The sequence below is a fragment of the Ranitomeya imitator genome, chromosome 2, assembly GCF_032444005.1.
Source record: "Ranitomeya imitator isolate aRanImi1 chromosome 2, aRanImi1.pri, whole genome shotgun sequence".
In the NCBI taxonomy this organism is placed as follows: Eukaryota; Metazoa; Chordata; class Amphibia; order Anura; family Dendrobatidae; genus Ranitomeya; species Ranitomeya imitator.
This window is the reverse complement of record NC_091283.1, coordinates 446,578,279-446,603,539: the sequence shown is the minus strand read 5'-3', so window position 1 is coordinate 446,603,539 and position 25,261 is coordinate 446,578,279. Positions and strand designations below refer to the sequence as shown.

The following is a 25,261-nucleotide window of genomic DNA, read 5'->3' as shown; positions in this document are numbered from 1 at the left end:
CCAGCCATGGCCGAAGATATGGCAGCATCGGCCATGGCTGGATTGTAATATTTCACCAGTTTTTTAGGTGAAATATTACAAATCGCTCTGATTGGCAGTTTCACTTTCAACAGCCAATCAGAGCGATCGTAGCCACGAGGGGGTGAAGCCACCCCCCCTGGGCTAAACTACCACTCCCCCTGTCCCTGCAGATCGGGTGAAATGGGAGTTAACCCTTTCACCCGGCCTGCAGGGACGCGATCTTTCCATGACGCATATGCTGCGTCATGGGTCGGAATGGCACCGACTTTCATGACGCAGCGTATGCGTCAAAGGTCGGGAAGGGGTTAAGGGCAGAGGGTGGGGGTGGGTATGCTTCCACTATCTTCCCTGTAACACTCCTGTAGAACTCCTGTCCTGAGAAGGACAGGCCCCAAGTGAGCCCTACTATGGGCACCCACCCTCGAGGACTTACCTTAAGCTGCAGACACAGCTAGCCTTGCTGACTTGTGGGTGCCTAGCCACTGCGGGACCCATATTATATGGACTTTTATGGACTTTATTGCTGGATTTGTGATTGGGCCCATTGGCCCCTATTTATATTAAAACTCCCCTGATTCTCCTGTACTGGAGTTGAAACGCGTAGGGAGAAGAGAGCCATCTGTGTTCATATACTGGATGGTGGGTGCCCATAGTAGGGCTCACTTGGGGCCTGTGCTTGTAAGGACAGAAGTTCTACAGGGGTGTTACAGGGAAGATAGTTGAAGCATACCCACCCCCACCCTCTGCCCTTAATTCTGGGACCACCATTCTCAGCTCTTGGAGAGAGAGGCAATTTATTGATACGTCCATCCAGATTGGTAAGACTGATCCAATTTTTATTCTTGAGCACTGGTTCACCTGAGTACGTTTTCTTTTTGTTCTATGTTTGTGTTTTGTTGAGATCCAAGATATTTTAACTTGATTACATTAAAGGTTATGTTTTAAACAGTGGGATATCCTCTCTAGCTATTTTGATTCATTAGCCCTGAGGGTACAGTAACGACGAAGCCTATTGCACGCCACAGCTATTTATCAGTGCAGGATAAGTAATGTACAGGTCCTTCTCAAAAAATTAGCATATAGTGTTAAATTTCATTATTTACCATAATGTAATGATTACAATTAAACTTTCATATATTATAGATTCATTATCCACCAACTGAAATTTGTCAGGTCTTTTATTGTTTTAATACTGATGATTTTGGCATACAACTCCTGATAACCCAAAAAACCTGTCTCAATAAATTAGCATATTTCACCCATCCAATCAAATAAAAGTGTTTTTTAATAACAAACAAAAAAACCAACAAATAATAATGTTCAGTTATGCACTCAATACTTGGTCGGGAATCCTTTGGCAGAAATGACTGCTTCAATGCGGCGTGGCATGGAGGCAATCAGCCTGTGACACTGCTGAGATGTTATGGAGGCCCAGGATGCTTCAATAGCGGCCTTAAGCTCATCCAGAGTGTTGGGTCTTGCGTCTCTCAACTTTCTCTTCACAATATCCCACAGATTCTCTATGGGGTTCAGGTCAGGAGAGTTGGCAGGCCAATTGAGCACAGTAATACCATGGTCAGTAAACCATTTACCAGTGGTTTTGGCACTGTGAGCAGGTGCCAGGTCGTGCTGAAAAATGAAATCTTCATCTCCATAAAGCATTTCAGCCAATGGAAGCATGAAGTGCTCCAAAATCTCCTGATAGCTAGCTGCATTGACCCTGCCCTTGATGAAACACAGTGGACCAACACCAGCAGCTGACATGGCACCCCACACCATCACTGACTGTCGGTACTTGACACTGGACTTCAGGCATTTTGGCATTTCCTTCTCCCCAGTCTTCCTCCAGACTCTACATTTCAAAAACCTGACCTGCACATCCAAACATAGACTGAGTGTGAACAGGTGCTGAACCCAGAGTCGCCAACTCGTATATAGTTAAGTAAAAAGGGCAGCACACTGCAGCGCCAAAACATGCAAACTTGAAAACACGAAATTTGAACTGCATTACTGCACTAGAAATATGAAAAATGAGAGCTTTTAGCGCATAAAAATGGCCATATTTATGTGTACCTCGTAGCCACTTTACGGCATCTCTCTTATACGAGGTCCTACGCTTGACCTACCTCGCTGAGAATAAACGTCTCCATCTGAATGGGTACATGTGAAACCTCTTCTTGGACTCAAATTCTCACTCTCTGTGGAGGGGTATTAGACCTACTATAATTAAAGTGGCTACGAGGTACACATAAATATGGCCATTTTTATGCGCTAAAAGCTCTCATTTTTCATATTTCTAGTGCAGTAATGCAGTTCAAATTTCGTGTTTTCAAGTTTGCATGTTTTGGCGCTGCAGTGTGCTGCCCTTTTTACTTAACTATATACGAGTTGGCGACTCTGGGTTCAGCACCTGTTCACACTCAGTCTATGTTTGGATGTGCAGGTCAGGTTTTTTGAAATGTATTCTCTAGCCTTCTGATCGTGCACTCCCGCCTCCTAGCCACAGGTGTTTTAATTATAGTAGGTCTAATACCCCTCCACAGAGAGTGAGAATTTGAGTCCAAGAAGAGGTTTCACATGTACCCATTCAGATGGAGACGTTTATTCTCAGCGAGGTAGGTCAAGCGTAGGACCTCGTATAAGAGAGATGCCGTAAAGTGGCTACGAGGTACACATAAATATGGCCATTTTTATGCGCTAAAAGCTCTCATTTTTCATATTTCTAGTGCAGTAATGCAGTTCAAATTTCGTGTTTTCAAGTTTGCATGTTTTGGCGCTGCAGTGTGCTGCCCCTTTTTAACTTAACTTTCCTCCAGACTCTGGCACCTTGATTTCCGAATGACATGCAAAATTTGCTTTCATCAGAAAAAAGTACTTGGGACCACTTAGCAACAGTCCAGTGCTGCTTCTCTGTAGCTCAAAAGTGGCTTTACCTGGGGAATGCGGCACCTGTAGCCCATTTCCTGCACACGCCTGTGCACGGTGGCTCTGGATGTTTTCACACCAGACTCAGTCCACTGCTTCCTCAGGTTCCCCAAGGTCTGGAATCGGTCCTTCTCCACAATCTTCCTCAGGGTCCGGTCTCCTCTTCTCGTTGTACAGCGTTTTCTGCCACATTGTTTCCTTCCAACAGACTTACCATTGAGGTGCCTTGATACAGCACTCTGGGAACAGCCTATTTGTTGAGAAATTTCTTTCTGGGTCTTACCCTCTTGCTTGAGGGTGTCAATGATGGCCTTCTTGACATCTGTCAGGTCGCTAGTCTTACCCATGATGGGGGTTTTGAGTAATGAACCAGGCAGGGAGTTTATAAAAGCCTCAGGTATCTTTTGCATGTGTTTAGAGTTAATTAGTTGATTCAGAAGATTAGAGTAATAGGTCGTTTAGAGAACCTTTTCTTGATATGCTAATTTATTGAGACAGGTTTTTTGGGTTATCAGGAGTTGTATGCCAAAATCATCAGTATTAAAACAATAAAAGACCTGACAAATTTCAGTTGGTGGATAATGAATCTATAATATATGAAAGTTTAATTGTAATCATTACATTATGGTAAATAATGAAATTTAACACTATATGCTAATTTTTTGAGAAGGACCTGTATGTACACAGTGACTCCACCAGCACAATAGCGAGTGCAGCTCTGGAGTATAATACAGGATGTAACTCAGGATCACTACAGGATAAGTAATGTAATGTATGTACACAGTGACTGCATCAGCAGAATAGTGAGTGCAGCTCTGGAGTATAATACAGGATGTAACTCAGGATCACTACAGGATAAGGCTACTTTCACACTAGCGTTTTTTGAAATACGTCGCAATGCGTCGTTTATGGCAAAAAAACGCATCCTGCAAAGTTGTTTGCAGGATGCGTTTTTGCCCCATAGATTAACATTAGCGACGCATTGCCACACGTCGCAACCGTCGTGCAACGGTTGCTCCGTGTTGTGGCGGACCGCCGGGAGCAAAAAACGTTAAATGCAACGTTTTTTTGCTGCCGACGGACCGCTTTTTCCGCCCGCGCATGCGCCGGAGAAATGCATCCGCTGCACCCGTTGTGCGGCGCATCAAACGCTAGCGTCGGAATCTCAGCCCGTCGCATTGCGACGGGGAGATTCCGACGCTAGTGTGAAAGTAGCCTAAGTAATGTAATGTATGTACACAGTGACTGCACCAGCATAATAGTGAGTGCAGCTCTGGAGTATAACACAGGATGTAACTCAGGACCAGTACAGGATAAGTAATGTAATGTATGTACACAGTGACTCCACCAGCAGAATAGTGAGTGCAGCTCTGAAGTATAACACAGGATGTAACTCAGGATCAGTACAGGATAAGTAATGTAGTGTATTTACACAGTGACTCCACCAGCAGAATAGTGAGTGCAGCTCTGGGGTATAATACAGGATGTAACTCAGGATCCGTACAGGATAAGTAATGTAATGTATGTACACAGTGACTGCACCAGCAGAATAGTGAGTGCAGCTCTGGAGTATAATACAGAATGTAACTCAGGATCAGTACAGGATAAGTAATGTAATGTATGTACACAGTGACTCCACCAGCAGAATAGTGAGTGCAGCTCTGGAGTATAACACAGGATGTAACTCAGGATCAGTACAGGATAAGTAATGTAATGTATGTACACAGTGACTGAATTCTCAGCGTAAATATTTACACTAACTGTAATATGCTCAAAATGCAGACACTTTCCATGATTACCTGCTGCTGTGTCCCCAGTGGCAGAAGTCACTGTATTCTGATCTGATGCTGGGGGCACGTTCTCGCCATCAGTCACTTGATCTGCAGCACAATAAAAATTTGCAGTTACAGTCAATTCAGCTTTAGGAGATCAGCAATTAAAACTGGGACTATTAAACTGGGGAGAAGGCTGGAATTCAGTGAAGCGATTTTCGACACTCACCAAACCAGGAATCTGCATTATGATCATCATCATGGATGGTACCAAAGTTGATATATGTTGATGGAGCATCATAAGAGTAGCTTTCCGGTAAGCCAGCCATGACCTGCTCCTCCCTTGTTAACACGTCTTCTTGGAATCAGTAGTGCTGTATTAGACTATTACCCTGGGTGGTAAAGAGGGGGGAAATTTTTTTTTTATAAAATGCAATACTAAACACCCATATGATGGTCTCTCCATGGGGTCTAGAGTGACAGAAAAGCATCCAGATACTTTCCAATAAGAGACACCCCTACAGCCAGTCACTTCCGGTGAATTCTGCATCTCAAACCCACAATGAGCCCCACTCAAGTTACCTTTAAAGTACCTCACCCCACATCACCAATTCACATGCATAGCCAGCACTCACCCTATTCCTTATCCTTTGCTGGTGCACTCATGTATCCCATCTCACCCCTACACGGTCTTCATTTCATTCCTTTTAATACGTCATTTTGTGAGTCCCCACATCTATGTCATCCCAAATACTAGTCTGAATACAGCACCACAAGTATGTCCCCAGGTTTATACCACCAGATACCAGCCCAAATGCAGAATTCCATCATGCCGCCCTAAAATCTAGCATAGCACCTGACTCAGAGTATAACACAATACAGTACTTTCCCTGATAAGCCTCCAGGATCTTTACTGAAGAGATCCATTGCAAGCACCTGATGGACCCATGCAGATGCTGTGGCCCTCAGGAGCCCATACTGCCCAGTTTTCAATGTGCAACATTCCCCATACATACACAGCAGATGTGTGCACTTTATAAATGGAACCGAGCTTGTGCCATACAGTTTGGATACAGACTTGTCTACTTAGCGCCATCCTCAGCAGTTTAGCCTCTTAGATTCTACAGTCAATCGGGGTAGTGGCATGTAAAAAGTTGGACATTGAGGATCGGAAGGTCTTTTTCTGTAGCTATCACCCTTCCGCCGCAATAGGACTGAAGGCTGCCAATGGCATTATGTTGTGGAAGATGATAAGAAGTTGGTGGAGTGGGCGACTGGAGGACCCTCATGTCTGTAAACCAATAAAGCCCAATCTGTGCTTCATAGGAGATCAGCAAGTTAAAGAGGTTGTCCACTTTCAGACAACGTTTTGCTCTGGCTGAGGTTTGTTAAACCACAAACTACACTTTACTCACCTTCCAGGGTCCACCGGCAATTCTCAGCCACTGCTCCAGGTGTCCGGCATTGGCTGCGGCGCTCAAGTCAATGGCACGGCAGTCAATGAGTGAGCTCAGCGGCTCTGCCAGTGTAGACGGATAGTCCCCTTCAGAGCTGCGGAGCACACTGGAAAAAAAAAATATATTATTTGTGGTGTATGCATATTTATTTTAAGTTATAGATTTTGGAAGGCGAGAAAAGAAAAAAAAAAAAAAAGCGAAGGAGGGGGAACCACTGAGACCCTCTAACCCAAGTGCACGCATGCACCTGGAGCAGGTCCTACTATGTAAAGCACCACTGTAGTGAGTGGTTTTTTTTTGTTTGTTTTTTTTTTTTTGGGGGGGGGGGGTTTGAGGGGTAACAGAGTAGTGTTTCTAACCTAAGGTCCCTGTTCCTACTCATAGGGCTCATAGTCACTTGGAGAAACTCGGATGAGTCTCGCACATCAATACCCGGCACTCCGGAGCGGAGGGTGCAGCTGCATGTATTGCTATGCGGCAACACGCTCCGATCCGAGTGCAGTGCCGGGTATTGACGTGCGAGACTCATCCACGTTTCTCGCAAGTGAGTATGAACCCTTTTACACCGCCGACTTCACCTTTTTTAGACACCGCTCTGGTCCCGTAGCGCCATCTTGTGACCATAACTTCTGACTCGTTGGAAGTCAGAAGCAATGGTGACAAGCTCTCAATGCAAACCTATGAGAGCCAAAACAAGGCCAGAACCAGGCTCTTATAAGCTGGCATTGAAAAGTGACCTCCGGCTCATTACAGCAAACACTGGAGCCATCCGGTAGGTCATAAACTGTTGGAGACCAAAAAGAGCGGCAGTGACAGAAGGTGAAGACGGCAGCAGGAGAGTATAATACCAGAGTCAGGTACCTTCGATTAAAAAGCACCACTCCAGCGCTGCATTAAAAAATAAAAATAAAAAAACAAACAAACGCTGGAGTGGTGCTTTAAAGGGATTGTCCACTACTAGAATCCCTTCTGAATCTGAATGTTTGCCCCCATTAAAATAAAAATACTAAGGGTACCGTCAAACTATAACATTTCGATCGCTATGACGGTACGATTCGTGACGTTCCAGCGATATCGTTACGATATCGCTGTGTCTGACACGCAGCAGCGATCAAGGATCATGCTGAGAATCGTACGTCGTAGCAGATCGTTTGGAACTTTCTTTCATCGCTGGATCTCCCGCTGTCATCGCTAGATCGGTGTGTGTGACACCGATCTAGCGATGCGATCCAGCGATGCGTTCGCTTGTAACCAGGGTAAACATCGGGTAACTAAGCGCAGGACCGCGCTTAGTTACCCGATGTTTACCCTGGTTACAAGCGTTAAACTAAAAAAAAACAAACAGCACATACTTACATTCTGGTGTCCGTCAGGTCCCTTGCAGTCTGCTTCCAGCACTGTGACTGCCGGCCGTAAAGTGAAAGCAGAGCACAGCGGCTGTGCTTTCACTTTCACTTTACGGCCGGCAGTCACAGTGCGGGAAGCAGAGACTGCAAGGGACCCGACGGACACCAGAATGTAAGTATGTGCTGTTTGTTTTTTTTTAGTTTAACGCTTGTAACCAGGTTAAACATCGGGTAACTAAGCGCGGTCCTGCGCTTAGTTACCCGATGTTTACCCTGGTTACCCAGGGACCTCGGCATCGTTGGTCGCTGGAGAGCTGTCTGTGTAACAGCTCCCCAGCGACCACACTACGATTTACCTACGATCACGGCCAGGTCATATCGCTGGTCGTGATCGTAGGTAAATCGTATAGTGTGACGGTACCCTTAGGCTATGTGCACAGGTTGCGGATTCTCTGCGGATCCGCAACATTTTTTGCGGTGCAGAACCGCTGCAGATCCGCAATTGACTTACAGTACAATGTAAATCAATGAGAAAAAAAAAATGCTGTGCACACTTTGTGGAAAATCCGCTGGGGGAAACGCTGCGGTTTAAAAGAAGTAGCATGTCACTTATTTTTTGCGAATCTGCAGCGTTTTTGTACCCATTCCATTATAGAAAACCGCAGGGGTAAAAAACGCAGCAAATCCGCCCAAAAAAAAAAAAAAAACGCAGAAAAAATGCACAAAAAAACGCAACAAATCCGCAGGTGCGTTTTCTGCCAGGAGAGGCAGAATCCGCACCAGAAATTCCTAAGGCTAATCCACAACGTGTGCACATAGTCTTATACTCACCTCCGGTGTTGTTCCTGCGATGTCAGCACTCCCCAGGGCTCACGTGCGGTTGTCAACCCCTTTCCGACATCGGGCGTAATAGTACGCCGATGTCAGACTCCCTCCCTTTGATGTAGGCTCCGGTGGTGAGCCACATCATTCCCGGCACATGTCAGCTGACCCGCAATAGCCGCGACTGGAATCATGATCCACTCGCGGCTATTAAGCAGTTAAATGCCGCTGTCAACAGCGGCATTTAAATTGCGTTTCCGGCAATCACGTCGGAATGGTATCATTAAAAACATCAGCTCAGCTCGCAAAAAAATAAGCCCTCACCCAACCCGAGATCACGAAAAATTGGGAAGCTACAGGTACCGGAAAATGGAACCATTTTTTTTTTTTAACAAAGTTTGGATTTTTTTTTTTCACCACTTAGATAACAAAGAACCTAGATATGTTTGGTGTCTATGAACTCATAATGACCTGGAGAATCATAGCACATTAGTTTTATCATTTAGTGAAAAGAGTAAAAAAAAAAAGTGTGGGATTGCACTTTTTTTGCAATTTCACCGCACTTGGAAATTTTTCCCGCTTTCTAGTACACGACATGGTAAAACCAATGGTGTCGTTCAAAAGTACCACTCGTCTTGCAAAAAATAAGCCCTCACATGGCCATATTGACGGGGGGGAAATTATGGCTCTGGGAAGGAGGGGAACGAAAATGCAAAACTGAAAAAAGCTCCAGGGGTTAAGTCACGCGAGCCCTATGCCCAATCAGCGTTGGCATCAATGTCCATGAATTCAGATGTATTGAACATTAACAGGAAGACAGGACTGCGGCTGCTCTCCGATTTCCTATTCGTGTTTGATTTGTCCGAATGTGGGGACCGTGACATAGGCGCTGATTGGGCACAGGGCTCCCATGAGATACCAACCACACATGAGCCCCAGTACCGCAAGTGGAAAACATTCAAATCGAGAAGGGGATTGTCCTAGTAGTGGACAACCTCTTCAACTTCGCTCGGCCTTACAGAATCTTTCCCTCACTGTTTTGCGGTCAAGTTTGACACAGAATTTTCCTAGAATCCCTATATCGCTCGCGTTCCCTGCATCTTAAAAACATCTCCAGAATCCGGCCTTTTCTCACCTTTTAAACTGCAAAAACTCTTCCGGTATGTGTCCACGTTCAGTATTACATCCGGATTAGCTGCGGATTGAACGCTGTGTACAGTCGCAGCGTTCAATCTGCAGCATCCAGATTTTACAGCATAGTGGAGAGTATTTTATGAAATCCCGTCTCCACTATGCGTGAAGACACGTATCCGGCGGCCCTGCGTTTACGGACATGCGGAGAGTCTTTTTAGAACACATGTCTGTTTACCTTGCGGCGACGCTCTGTCTCCACAAGGTAAATCACAGGGTCCTATGTATGGGGTGCGGAGATTCCAGATGTATTCACTGAACACATCCGGAATCACCGCGGGTACAGAAGGGGGCGGCGGCGCTTTGGGTGGAGCGGGTTCTCTGCTCCGTCCAAAGCGCCGCCATTACGGATCGTGGACACGCACCCTTACTGTTGCCCTTTATTCATTCTCATCTGGACTATTGCAACTCTCTACTGATTAGTCTCCCTCTTCGTATACACTCCCCTCTCAAATACATCCTGAATGCTGCAGACAGCATCAAGTCTAGCAGCTTCACCGATGCCTCTACCTTGTGCCAGTCATTTCACTGGCTACCCATCCGCTATAGAATAAAATACAAACTTATCACTGCTACCGCCAAAGCTCTCCACAGTTCTGCACCACTGTACGTCTCCTCCCTCATTTCTGTCCATTACCCTACCCTGGTTCTCCATTCTGCAACTGATCCAAGACCAACATCCTCCATAATCCGAACCTACAAATTCCATCCAAGACTTCTCTTGTGCTGCAGCAGTTTACTGGAATGCACTACCCCAGACAAGCCGACTGATACACAGCCCCACATTCTTATGCATGCTCTTAAAACAAGTCTCTTTAAAGGGAACCTGTCAAGTCCCCCATGTCCTACAACCTACGTATGACTAAATTCCCTAACTAACCAGCCGTGTAAAACTTTTTAGGTAAAAATTAAGTTTAAAAAAAGCATTTATTGTCCTTGTTTCCTATGCTAATGAGGGCTTTGACTAGTCGATAGGGTATTAGTTGCCCCAGACTAGTCAGACCTCTTTTCATGTTATCGTGCCCCTGTGGGTGTCATCACTGCTCATGAAAACCGGGCACATGTGCCACTGAAGCCAGGTGTGCGCTTTCCGGCTTTAGTGGTGCGCACTGCCCATGACCAGTGGCCATTTCTGAAGCCAGGAAGCGTATACCCAGCTTATGAGGCGCACTGCGCATGACAGGGAATTCAGGAGATGGCCGTCGCTCATGCGCAGTGCGCCTCTGAAGCTAGGAAGCGTACACTTGGCTGCAGAGGAGCTGCTGAAACGTCCGCGAGATTTACAGGGGGTGGCGATAACGACAAATCCTGCAAATTATGCCCTGAGGAGAGTGATGACATGGAAAGAGGGCTGAATAGCATGGGGCAACTAACGCCCCATCGACTAGCCAAAGCCCTCATTAGCGCAGGGAAAGGGCACATTACAAATGGTTTTTTTCAAACCTAATTCGTACAGAAAAACATTATACAGGGCTGGTTAGGCAGGAAATGTACTCATACATAGGTGAACGCCGCTGGGTTGGGAGGCAGAGGGGAGCGGACAGGTTTCCTTTAAACAGGCCCTTCGCCTCATTTATCCATCTCTTCCCTTTCCCTAAGTTTCGGGTAGAATCCGGTCCTACTCACCTATCTCCACATCCTCCTTGCACTTAGATACTGGCTGGTGACCGGATCATGCAGCTTATTAATACCGCCGTGTTTATCGCAATGATGAGCACGCAGGACAAGCACTTTTTACCTATTACGCCCCCCCTTTTCCGTAGACTGTAGCTTGTGAGCGGGACCCTCTCTCCTCCTCTCAATTGTAAAGTGCTGTGGATTATTATCATTGTGACCCCCTTTATACATCACTCCCCTCCTCCCATGACACCATTCTATCCCCCTACCCACCAGGACCACTCAATAACCCAGCAGACCGCCCCACATGGGCATCATACTTACTGTTTACACCTTGTACCCCCCCCCCCCTCTCAATTCGCCCCCTCACCCTATTCATACACGCACATCAATTATTCAGTCACCCCCAAAGTAGAGCGACGATGCCTTCTCCCCCCTTACATCAGCGCCTTCCCATAATGTCGCACCGTGCGTCTGTAACAACGTCCTCCCGGACCCTGATAGCCCCGGTACTGCCCCAGTGCCGTTACACACTTCCCAGGCCCTGTTACCCACCGGCTCCGGCGCTTGCCCGGTCTCAGCAGCTCCACAACGCCCCAGCTGCCGTCGGTGACGAGCCCGCACGTTATCAATTTGAAACTACTCGCACATTCCAAACTGACCAATCAGAGCGTCCTACGTCGGGCCTGTGGAATCCTGGGAAGTGTAGTAATTGGGTAAATGTACAGTAGCTGCTGAGACCCAGTAAGAAACTACACATCCCATAATGCACTGTGATCGTGTCGCGGCGCTTTTAGTATGAGGCTACGCATTATGTAAGACGCATCATGTACAAAGGACACAAACACACCTCAGCTGCTGCAGAACCTCTACATAAAGAGCATTTGAGTATTTACGGCAGATCTTTCTACACCAAAAAAACAGACTTTAGGCAGGAAAAACGAATACAATACACTGTTTTGTGCATAGTTAATAAGAGCGTTTTACTTGTGTGAAAGAAGTGACATGGTAGAAATGCTTTGATGGTTCAAATCCGCCAGAAACCAAAAGCACGTGCAGATTTCAGAAATCGTAGGGTATGTTCACACGTTCCTGATTTCCATCCTTTTTTTTTCAGGACTGTTTTTTAAAAAAACTGCGGCTCTTGGCAGAAAACGCAGGTCCTTTTTTTGGTCCTTTTTTGATGCGTTTTTTGATGCGTTTTTTGATGCAGTTTTCTAGCCAGAGTCTGTGTGTTTTCTAGGAATTTTTTTAGGGTTAAAATGGCTGAAAATACCCTAACCCTAACCCTACCCCTAACCCTAACCCTAACCCTATTCTAACCTTAGTGAAAAAAAAAAAAAAAAATCTTTATTTTTTTATTGTCCCTACCTATGGGGGTGACAAAGGGGGGGGGGGTCATTTACTATTTTTTTTATTTTGATCACTGAGATAGGTTATATCTCAGTGATCAAAATGCACTTTGTAACGAATCTGCCGGCCGGCATATTCGGCGGGCGCACTGCGCATGCGCCCGCCATTTTGCAAGATGGCGGCGCCCAGGGAGAAGACGGCCGGACGGACAACGGGACCGGGTAAGTATAAGGGGGGGAGATGGGGGGAGATGGGGGCACGGGGGGGGGGGGGGGCGTCGGAGCACGGGGGGGTGGCATCGGAGCATGGGGGGGTGGGATTGGGGCACGGGGGGGCAGCCACACTGCAGCGGTTCTGCACCACAAACCGCAGTAAAACCCGCAGATATTTTTTTCATCTGCGGGTTTTACTGCGGCTTTCACCTCACAATGGAGGTCAATGGGTGCAGAACCGCTGCTGTTTTACAATAAGAAGTGACATGGTACTTCTTTTTTACCGCAGCTAATCAGTGCGTTTTTTTTTTTTCAATTCAGGACCATGTGCACAGTGGGTCCTGTTTTCCATAGGGTACAGTGTACTGTACCCTGCATGGAAAACAGCCGCGGAACCGCAGCGGCAAAACCGCTGCGTTTCCGCGGTAAAAAACGCACTGTGTGAACATGGCCTTACACTTTGCTGGTACTGGACAGTGCAGCGGTTTCAGAAAAGAGCACTGAAAAAAAAAGTACGAAAATTGCAGTGTGTGAACAATCCCCGAGGAGAATCATCCCAATGTCTTCTGATGTGTGTACCATAAGGTTCTGCAGCATCAGATGTGTATATTATGAGGTTCTTTAGCAGCCGCGAGAATTAAGATGTTCTGCAGCAGCCAAAGTGCAAGTTCTGAGGTTTTCCAACAGCTATGCTGTGCGTTATGCGGTTCTGCAGCAGCTAAGGTGCAGGTTCTCCGGCTTTTCAGCAGCTCAGCTGTGGTGTTCGTTATGAGGTTCTGCAGCAGCCAGTGTGCGAGTACTGAGGTCCTTCAACAGCTGTCGTGTGTATTATGTGGTTCTGCAGCAGCTGAGGTGCAAGTTTTCAGGTTTTGCAGCAGCTGTTGTGTTTGTTATGAGGTTCTTCAGCAGCTGATGTGTTTGTTATGAGGTTCTGCAGCAGCTGTGTTTGTTAAGAAGTTCTGCAGTAGCTGTGGTGTTTTTTTTATAAACAAAGTTCTGCAGCAGCTGTGGTGCGCGTTATGAGGTTCTGCCGTAGTTGTGTGCGTTATGAAGTTCTGCAGCAGCTGTGGTGTGTGTTATGAGGTTCTGCAGCAGCTCAGGTGCAAGTTTTCAGGCTCTGCAGCAGCTGATGTGTTTGTTATGAGGTTCTTAAGCAGCTGACGTGTTTGTTATGAGGTTCTGCAGTACCTGTGGTGTCTGTTATAAGGTTTTGCAGCATCCAAGGTGCAAGTTCTGGGGTTCTGCAGCAGCTGAGGTGCTCGGTATGAGGTTCTGCAGTAGCTGTGGTGTTTTTTATAAACAAAGTTCTGCAGCAGTTGTGGTGTGCATTATGAGGTTCTGCAGCAGCTGTGGTGCGCGCTATGAGGTTCTGCAGTAGTTGTGTTCATTATGAGATTCTGCAGCAGCTGTGGTGTATGTTATGAGGTTCTGTAGCAGCTGTGGTGTGCGTTATGAGGTTCTGCAGCAGCTGTGGTGCGCGTTATGAGGTTCTGCAGTAGTTGTGTTCATTATGAGATTCTGCAGCAGCTGTGGTGTGTGTTATGAGGTTCTGCAGCAGCTGTGGTGTGCGTTATGAGGTTCTGCAGTAGTTGTGGTGTTCATTATGAGAGCCTGCAGCAGCTGTGGTGTGTGTTATGAGGTTCTGCAGCAGCTGTGGTGTGTGTTATGAGGTTCTGCAGCAGCTGTGGTGTTTGTTAAGAGGTTCTGCAGCAGCCGTTTTGTGCGACATGAGGTTCTACAGTTCAAGAGAATGATGAACTTCCTGCAATAGTGATCTTTTTCCATCAACTTGTGCATGAAGAGATAAGCGGTGCCCTTCCACTCCGCTCTCTGCATAATTCCCAACATTGGATGCTTGGACAGTTATTTGTTGGGGTCTATTACAATGTTCTGTACACACAGGGGGCGACGAGCGTGTGTCTGCACTGTCGCTCTGTATGTGCCATGTAACCAATCAGATTTCATGTTTTTCTTTTCTACGGCAGGTTACAAGATCAAAACTGACTTCTGATTGGTTGCTACAGCTGTCAGTCTGTACCGCACTCACCTCTCGGCACGTTCCCAGCAGCCGCAGCACATCACGGCAACTTTCTGTCTGAAACAGCCGCGCTGATTCAGACAGGAAGATCCAGGCAGGAAGGAGGACGGTGTGGATCCCTGTAGCTCCGCTCTGGTCCCAAGCTGCACGGATCGCAATCAAGGATCGCTGCCCGTTAGGGGCCCACCTCCGGGGCCCGCCATTCAGCAGCAGCGGTGGGCAGTGTTAGCCTCAGCCTGCGGCTAACGCTGCCCGCCATTAAGGTGAAATGGTATTCACGCCTCTCCACGCCCATGGGGGCATGGGGAAGCGTGAATATTCATTTCTCTTTAGCAGCGGGGACAGGCTCCTGTTCATCTGCTGCTCTCTGGCACCAGAAGGGCCCCCCTTCACTCAGGGGCCCCATAGCAGCTGGGTGTGCCGCTATTAGCGACACTCCACTGGCTGGGGGGCCCCTGGAGCAGTGGGGGCCCTAGGCAGCTGCTGGCCAATATGCCAACAGATGTCAGTGCCTGGGCCCACCGGAGAATCCTCCGATTCTCTGGTGGGCCAGTCCGACACTGGTGAAGGCACCCAGTGCCAGAGGCAGCAAAATAACCTTTGAACCTCCAAAATATTTGACTGTAGGCAGGCACGAACTGGCCCATAGGGGTACAGGGGAATCCCCCGGTGGGCCCCTGTGCAAATCAGGGCCCCCCAACCTTACTGTATGAGCAGTACTTGTCATAATTCACTTGATTCACTCTTTTCACAAAAAAAGCAGCATCTCATCATTCATTATCCAAACTACCCAGTTTATTATTATATATTTGTTAACCAGGGTCGTGTAATATTTGTATACAGGTGAAAAGTAGGCCCCCAAAGTCAATGTTACTGGTGGGCCCTTGGCACCCCAGTCCGACATTGACTGTAGGTACTGTGTTCTTTTATTTGTACGCCTCATTATTTTTTAGGTAAACAGTAGAATTGTCACGACTCTGCTGTCTTGCCCTGTTCCCCGGGTTACTTCTGATGGTGTAGACCCTTAGCTCCTGAATCCGCCCTCAGACTGTATGCTTCCCCCAGACCAGGGAAGAGGGGAGTAGTAGTGTATTGTAATATACTAACCAGACTAACACAAACAAGGGTAATGAAAAATACCAAACATACAAATATACACACATTAACAACTGAGGAATGCATCGGGGACTGGAGGATGGGGTTAAACCAAAGTAGTAGAAGAAAGGGAATTATCACACACTCAAAACCTAGCAACAGTCACAGATAAATCTAGCATATGCCTTTCTTCAATAGCCGCCAACTACAACATCCAGCTATGCAGCAAAAGCTAACTCTGAGGCTGGCGTCACACTCAGCGTATGAAAATACGGTCCTTTTTTACGGCCGTAATACGCAGAAATGTCCCCAAAATAGTGATCCGTATGTCATCCGTAGGCAGGGTGTGTCAGCGTATTTTGTGCATGTCATCCTCCGTACGCAATCCGTATGCCATCCGTACTGCAAGATTTTCACGCAGGCTTGCAAAACCGACATACAAAGGATCCATAGACTCAAATGTTCATTAAAACATATATACAGTCTCTCTCTCTCTCTCTCTCTTTATATATATATATATATATATATATATACAGTACAGACTGTTATGAATAGGTAATTCAGAACCACAATGGACCTTGAAGTTCAGAGCACACAAGTGACCTAACAAAAACCACAAAACATAGGACGAGCTCTGAGACGTGGGAACTCTGCTGACCGCAATCCCTAAACCTATCAAACCACACTAGAGGTAGCCGTGGATTGCGCCTAACGCTCCCTATGCAACTCGGCACAGCCTGGGAAACTAGCTAGCCTGAAGATAGAAAAATAAGCCTACCTTGCCTCAGAGAAATTCCCCAAAGGAAAAGGCAGCCCCCCACATATAATGACTGTGAGTTAAGATGAAAATACAAACACAGAGATGAAATAGATTTAGCAAAGTGAGGCCCGGCTTACTGAATAGACCGAGGATAGGAAAGATAGCTTTGCGGTCAACACAAAAACCTACAAACAACCACGCAGAGGGGCAAAAAGACCCTCCGCACCGACTAACGGTACGGAGGAGCTCCCTCTGCGTCTCAGAGCTTCCAGCAAGCAAGCAAAACCAAAAAAGCCAGCTGGACAGAAAATATAGCAACAAAAGTAACACAAGCAGAACTTAGCTTATGCTGAGCAGACAGGCCACAGGAACGATCCAGGAGGAAGCAAGACCAATACTAGAACATTGACTGGAGGCCAGGATCAAAGCACTAGGTGGAGTTAAATAGAGCAGCACCTAACGACTTAACCTCATCACCTGAGGAAGGAAACTCAGAAGCCGCAGTACCACTCGTGACCACAGGAGGGAGCTTGATCACAGAATTCACAACAGTACCCCCCCCCCTTGAGGAGGGGTCACCGAACCCTCACCAGAGCCCCCAGGCCGACCAGGATGAGCCATATGAAAGGCACGAACAAGATCGGCAGCATGGACATCAGAGGCAAAGACCCAGGAATTATCTTCCTGACCATAACCCTTCCACTTAACCAGATACTGGAGTTTCCGTCTCGAAACACGAGAATCCAAAATCTTCTCCACTATATACTCCAACTCCCCCTCCACCAAAACCGGGGCAGGAGGATCAACAGATGGAACCACAGGCGCCACGTATCTCCGCAACAATGACCTATGGAACACGTTATGGATGGAAAAAGAATCTGGAAGGGTCAAACGAAAAGACACAGGATTAAGAACCTCAGAAATCCTATACGGACCAATGAAACGAGGCTTAAACTTAGGAGAGGAAACCTTCATAGGAATATAACGAGATGACAACCAAACTAAATCCCCAACACGAAGTCGGGGACCCACACAGCGTCTGCGATTAGCGAAACGTTGAGCCTTCTCCTGGGACAAGGTCAAATTGTCCACTACATGAGTCCAAATCCGCTGCAACCTGTCCACCACAGTATCCACACCAGGACAGTCCGAAGACTCAACCTGCCCTGAAGAGAAACGAGGATGGAACCCAGAATTGCAGAAAAATGGTGAAACCAAGGTAGCCGAGCTGGCCCGATTATTAAGAGCGAACTCAGCCAATGGCAAAAAGGACACCCAATCATCCTGATCAGCAGAAACAAAACATCTCAGATATGTTTCCAAGGTCTGATTGGTTCGTTCAGTCTGGCCATTTGTCTGAGGATGGAAAGCCGAGGAAAAAGACAAATCAATGCCCATCCTAGCACAAAAGGCTCGCCAAAACCTTGAAACAAACTGGGAACCTCTGTCAGAAACGATGTTCTCTGGAATGCCATGTAAACGAACCACATGCTGGAAGAACAATGGCACCAAATCAGAGGAGGAAGGTAATTTAGACAAGGGTACCAAATGGATCATCTTAGAGAAGCGATCACAAACTACCCAAATGACCGACATTTTTTGAGAGACGGGGAGATCCGAAATAAAATCCATAGAGATATGTGTCCAAGGCCTCTTCGGGATCGGCAAGGGCAAAAGCAACCCACTGGCACGAGAACAGCAGGGCTTAGCCCGAGCACAAATCCCACAGGACTGCACAAAAGAACGCACATCCCGCGACAGAGACGGCCACCAAAAGGATCTAGCCACCAAATCTCTGGTACCAAAGATTCCAGGATGACCAGCCAACACCGAACAATGAACCTCAGAGATAACTTTATTCGTCCACCTATCAGGGACAAACAGTTTCTCTGCTGGGCAACATTCAGGTTTATTAGCCTGAAATTTTTGCAGCACCCGCCGCAAATCAGGGGAGATGGCAGACACAATTACTCCCTCTTTGAGAATACCCGCCGGCTCAGGCAAACCCGGAGAGTCGGGCACAAAACTCCTAGACAGGGCATCCGCCTTCACATTTTTAGAGCCCGGAAGGTGCGAAACCACAAAGTCAAAACGGGAGAAAAACAGCGACCAACGAGCCTGTCTAGGATTCAACCGTTTGGCAGACTCGAGATAAGTCAAGTTCTTGTGATCAGTCAAGACCACCACGCGATGCTTAGCTCCTTCAAGCCAATGACGCCACTCCTCGAATGCCCACTTCATGGCCAGCAACTCTCGATTGCCAACATCATAATTTCACTCAGCAGGCGAAAACTTCCTGGAAAAGAAGGCGCATGGCTTCATCACCGAGCAATCAGCACCTCTTTGCGACAAAACAGCCCCCGCTCCAATTTCAGAAGCATCAACCTCAACCTGGAACGGAGGCGAAACATCTGGTTGACACAACACAGGGGCAGAAGAAAAACGACGCTTTAACTCTTGAAAAGCTTCCACAGCAGCAGAAGACCAATTGACCACATCAGCACCCTTCTTGGTCAAATCGGTCAATGGTTTAGCAATACTAGAAAAATTACAGATGAAGCGACGATAAAAATTAGCAAAGCCAAGGAACTTTTGCAGACTCTTCAGAGATGTCGGCTGAGTCCAATCATAAATGGCCTGGACCTTAACGGGGTCCATCTCGGTGGTAGAAGGGGAAAAAATGAACCCCAAAAATGAAACCTTCTGAACACCAAAGAGACACTTTGATCCCTTCACAAACAAAGAATTAGCACGCAGGACCTGGAACACCATTCTGACCTGCTTCACATGAGACTCCCAATCATCCGAGAAGACGAAAATATCATCCAAGTATACAATCAGGAATTTATCCAGGTACTCTCAGAAGATGTCATGCATAAAGGACTGAAATACTGATGGAGCATTGGCAAGTCCGAATGGCATAACTAGGTATTCAAAATGGCCTTCGGGCGTATTAAATGCAGTTTTCCATTCATCGCCCCGTTTAATACGCACAAGATTATATGCACCACGAAGTTCTATCTTGGTGAACCAACTAGCCCCCTTAATCCGAGCAAACAAATCAGACAGCAGCGGCAAGGGGTACTGAAATTTGACCGTGATTTTATTTAGAAGGCGGTAATCAATACAAGGTCTCAGCGAACCATCCTTCTTGGCCACAAAAAAGAACCCTGCTCCAAATGGCGATGACGACGGCCGAATATGACCCTTCTCCAAGGATTCTTTTACGTAACTCCGCATAGCGGCGTGGTCAGGTACAGATAAATTAAACAGTCGACCCTTAGGAAACTTACTACCAGGAATCAACTCGATGGCACAATCACAATCCCTATGCGGAGGTAGGGCATTGGACTTGGGCTCATCGAATACATCCTGGTAATCAGACAAGAACTCTGGGACCTCAGAAGGGGTGGATGTTGAGATAGACAGAAATGGAACATCACCATGTACCCCCTGACAACCCCAGCTGGACACAGACATTGATTTCCAATCTAATACTGGGTTATGGACCTGTAGCCATGGCAACCCCAACACAACCACATCATGCAGATTTTGCAACACCAGAAAGCGAATATCCTCCTGATGTGCAGGAGCCATGCACATGGTCAGCTGGGTCCAATACTGAGGCTTATTCTTGGCCAAAGGCGTAGCATCAATTCCTCTCAATGGAATAAGACACTGCAAGGGCTCCAAGACAAACCCACAGCGCCTAGCAAACTCCAAGTCCATCAAATTCAGGGCAGCGCCTGAATCCACAAATACCATGACAGAATAGGAAGACAAAGAGCAGATCAAAGTAACGGACAAAAGAAATTTCGACTGTACCGTAGCAATGGTGGCAGACTTAGCGAACCGCTTAGTGCGCTTAGGACAATCGGAGATAGCATGAGTGGAATCACCACAGTAGAAACACAGCCCATTCTGACGTCTGTGTTCTTGCCTTTCAGCTCTGGTCAAAGTCCTATCGCACTGCATAGGCTCAGGTTTATGCTCAGTAGGCTCAGATAATACCGCCAAATGGTGCACAGATTTACGCTCACGCAAGCGTCGACCGATCTGAATGGCCAAAGACACAGACTCATTCAGACCAGCAGGCATAGGAAATCCCACCATGACATCCTTAAGGGCTTCAGAGAGACCCTTTCTGAAGATTGCTGCCAAAGCACATTCATTCCATTGAGTGAGCACAGACCACTTTCTAAACTTCTGACAATAAATCTCTATCTCATCCTGACCCTGACACAGAGCCAGCAAATTTTTCTCTGCCTGATCCACTGAATTAGGTTCATCGTACAGTAATCCGAGCGCCAGAAAAAACGCATCAATATTACATAATGCAGGATCTCCTGGCGCAAGGGAAAATGCCCAGTCTTGAGGGTCGCCACGTAATAAATAAATAATGATCTTAACTTGTTGAACTGGGTCACCAGAGGAGCGAGGTTTCAACACCAGAAACAGTTTGCAATTATTTTTGAAACTCAGAAATTTAGCTCTATCTCCAGAAAACAAATCAGGAATAGGAATTCTTGGTTCTAACATAGAATTCTGAGCCACAAAGTCTTAAATATTTTGTACTCTTGCAGTGAGAAGATCCACACATGAAGACAGACCTTTAATGTCCATCACCACACCTGTGTCCTGAACCACCCAAATGTCTAGGGGAAAAAAAAGGCAAAACACAGTGCAAAGAAAAAAAATGGTCTCAGAACTTCTTTTTTCCCTCTATTGAGAAGCATAGTACTTTGGGCCTCCAGTACTGTTATGAATAGGTAATTCAGAACCACAATGGACCTTGAAGTTCAGAGCACACAAGTGACCTGACAAAAACCACAAAACATAGGACGAGCTCTGAGACTTGGGAACTCTGCTGACCGCAATCCCTAAACCTATCAAACCACACTAGAGGTAGTCGTGGATTGCGCCTAACGCTCCCTATGCAACTCGGCACAGCCTGGGAAACTAGCTAGCCTGAAGATAGAAAAATAAGCCTACCTTGCCTCAGAGAAATTCCCCAAAGGAAAAGGCAGCCCCCCACATATAATGACTGTGAGTTAAGATGAAAATACAAACACAGAGATGAAATAGATTTAGCAAAGTGAGGCCCGGCTTACTGAATAGACCGAGGATAGGAAAGATAGCTTTGCGGTCAACACAAAAACCTACAAACAACCACGCAGAGGGGCAAAAAGACCCTCCGCACCGACTAACGGTACAGAGGTGCTCCCTCTGCGTCTCAGAGCTTCCAGCAAGCAAGCAAAACCAAAAAAGCCAGCTGGACAGAAAATATAGCAACAAAAGTAACACAAGCAGAACTTAGCTTATGCTGAGCAGACAGGCCACAGGAACGATCCAGGAGGAAGCAAGACCAATACTAGAACATTGACTGGAGGCCAGGATCAAAGCACTAGGTGGAGTTAAATAGAGCAGCACCTAACGACTTAACCTCATCACCTGAGGAAGGAAACTCAGAAGCCGCAGTACCACTCGTGACCACAGGAGGGAGCTTGATCACAGAATTCACAACAACAGACCAAAAGTTTGTACACGCCTCATTTAATGATTTTTCCATATTTTCATGACTATGAAAATTGTAAATTCACACTGAAGGCATCAAAACTATGAATTAACACATGTGGAATTATATACTTAACAAAAAAAATGTGAAACAACTGAAAATATGTCTTATTTTCTAGGTTCTTCAAAATAGCCACCTTTTGCTTTGATGACTGCTTTGCACACTCTTGGTATTCTCTTGATGAGCTTCAAAAGGGAGTCACCGGAAATGGTTTTCACTTCACAGGTGTGCCCTGTCAGGTTTAATAAGTGGGATTTCTTGCCTTATACATGGGCTTGGGACCATCATTTGTTGAGCAGAAGTCTGGTGGATACGCAGCTGATATTCCTTCTGAATAGACTGTTAGAATTTGTATTATGGCAAGAAAAAAGCAGCTAAGTAAAGAAAAACGAGTGGCCATCATTACTTTAAGAAATGAAGATCAGTCAGTCCAAAAAATTGGGAAAACCTTTGAAAGTGTCCTCAAGTGCAGTTGCAAAAAACATCAAGCGCTACAAAGAACCTGACTCACATGAGGACCGCCCCAGGAAAGGAAGACCAAGAGTCACCTCTGCTTCTGAGGATAAGTTTATCCAAGTCACCAGCCTCAGAAATCGCAGGTTAACAGCAGCTCAGATTAGAGACCAGGACAATGCCACACAGAGTTCTAGCAGCAGACACATCTCTACAACAACTGTTAAGAGGAGACTTTGTGCAGCAGGCCTTCATGGTAAAATAGCTGCTAGGAAACCACTGCTAAGGACAGGCAAGAAGCAGAAGAGACTTGTTTGGACTAAAGAACACAAGGAATGGACATTAGACCAGTGGAAATCTGTGCTTTGGTCTGATGAGTCCAAATTTGAGATCTTTGGTTCCAATCACCGTGTCTTTGTGCGATGCAGAAAAGGTGAGCGGATGGACTCTACATGCCTGGTTCCCACCGTGAAGCATGGAGGAGGAGGTGTGATGGTGTGGGGGTGTTTTGCTGGTGACACTGTTGGGCATTTATTCAAAATTGAAGGCATACTGAACCAGAATGGTTACCAAAGCATCTTGCAGTGGCATGCTATTCCATCCGGTTTGCGTTTAGTTGGACCATCATTTGTTTTTCAACAGGACAATGACCCCAAACACACCTCCAGGCTGTGTAAGGGCTATCTGACCAAGAAGGAGAGTGATGGGGTGCTACGCCAGATGATCTGATGGTTTGGGGTGAGCTGGACCGCAGAGTGAAGGCAAAAAGGGCCAACAAGTGCTAAGCATCTCTGGGAACTCCTTCAAGATTGTTGAAAGACCATTTCCGGTGACTACCTCTTGAAGCTCATCAAGAGAATGCCAAGCGTGTGCAAAGCAGTCATCAAAGCAAAAGGTGGCCACTTTGAAGAACCTAGAATATAAGACATATTTTCAGGTGTTTCACACGTTTTTGTTAAGTATATAATTCCACATGTGTTAATTTATAGTTTTGATGCCTTCAGTGTGAATGTACAATTTTCATAGTCATGAAAATACAGAAAAATCTTTAAATGAGAAGGTGTGTCCAAACTTTTGGTCTGTACTGTATATATATATATGTTATTGAGACATATATATATATATTATACTGTATTTATATTTAATTCAGCGAGAGATAGCAGAAAAGCCGGTAATTCAATTGCCGGCTTTTCCTATCTCCTTCACAAACCCGATATGATATGGGACATGGTTTACATACAGTAGACCATCTCATATCCCCTTTTTTTGCATATTCCACACTACTACACACACTACACTGTGTATGTGCAAAATTTGGGCACTCTAGCTATTAAATTAAAGGGTTAAAAGCGGAAAAAATTGGCATGGGCTCCCGCACAATTTTCTCCGCCAGAGTGGTAAAGAAGCCAGTGACTGATGGCAGATATTAATAGCCTGGAGAAGGTCCCTGGTTATTGCCCCCCCTGGCTAAAAACATCTGCCCCCATCCACCCCAGAAAAGGCACATCTGGAAGATGCGCTTATTCTGGCACTTGGCCACTCTCTTCCCATTCCCGTGTAGCGGTGGGATATGGGGTAATGAAGGGTTAATGTCACCTTGCTATTGTAAGGTGACATTAAGCCAGATTAAAAATGGAGAGGCGTCAATTATGACACCTATGAATTATTAATCCAATAGTACGAAATGGTTAATAAAAAACACACATTATTACAAAGTATTTTAATGAAATAAAGACACGGGGTGTTTTAATATTTTATTATACTCTTAATCCACCTGAAGACCTTCGTTCTGTAAAAAAGGAAAAATAAAAAAACAACAATATCCCATACCTTTCGTCGTTCTGTCACGTCCCACGATGTAAATCCATCTGAAGGGGTTAACTAATTTTACAAGCAGAAGCCTGTTAATTTAACCCTTTAATTTAATAGCTAGAGCGCCCAAATTTTGCACATACACACTACTAACATTATTAGTATGGAATATGCAAAAAATAAGGGGGGATATGAGATGGTTTACTGTATGTAAACCAGGTCTCATATCATGTCGGGTTTGTGAAGGAGATAGGAAAAGCCGGCAATTGAATTACCGGCTTTTCTATAGAACACCGCTGCGTATTTCTCGCAAGTCACACTGCTGGTCCGTGTGTAATCCGTAATTTTCTCGCCCCCATAGACTTTCATTGGCGATTTTTTTGCGCAATACGGTGACAAACACAGCATGCTGCGATTTTCTACGGCCGTAGAAGATTGTATAATACGGATCAGTAAAATACGGCAGATAGGAGCTGGGGCATAGAGAATAATTGGGCCGTGTGCAATCTGTATTTTCTGCACCTCTCAGGCCGGCGTCACACACAGCGTAAAACAATACGGTCCGTATATTACGGCCGTAATACGCTGAAAAGTCCCGAAAAAAGTGGTCCGTAGCTCCTCCGTAGGCAGGGTGTGTCAGCGTTTTTTGCGCATGGCATCCTCCGTATGTAATCCGTATGGCATCCGTACTGCGTGGTTTTCTCGCAGGCTAGCAAAACCAACATACCGCTATAGAAGTGATCCATGTGTCCCAAAAAGAAAAGAAAATATATATATACTGTCTATATATATATATATATATATATATATAT

At 46.1% G+C, this 25,261-nt stretch overlaps 1 protein-coding gene across 3 annotated transcripts in view; it reads right to left on the bottom strand.

Moving 5' to 3' along the window:
• Nucleotides 1–11,833, bottom strand: part of TPX2 (TPX2 microtubule nucleation factor) — a 31,304-nt gene extending 19,471 nt beyond the window's left edge. For 2 of the 3 annotated variants that reach the window (XM_069751008.1, XM_069751010.1), the window contains exons 1-3: nt 11,707–11,833; nt 4,948–5,110; nt 4,746–4,826 (exon numbers count right to left, since the gene is read on the bottom strand). In XM_069751008.1, coding sequence (XP_069607109.1) covers nt 4,746–4,826; nt 4,948–5,047 — 181 coding nt within the window. In that variant the 5' untranslated portion in view covers nt 5,048–5,110; nt 11,707–11,833. Of the gene's footprint in view, nt 1–4,745; nt 4,827–4,947; nt 5,111–6,133; nt 6,154–11,706 lie in introns of those variants that run through there. The other variant, XM_069751009.1, reaches the window with a different exon arrangement.
• Nucleotides 11,834–25,261: the final 13,428 nt, after the last annotated feature.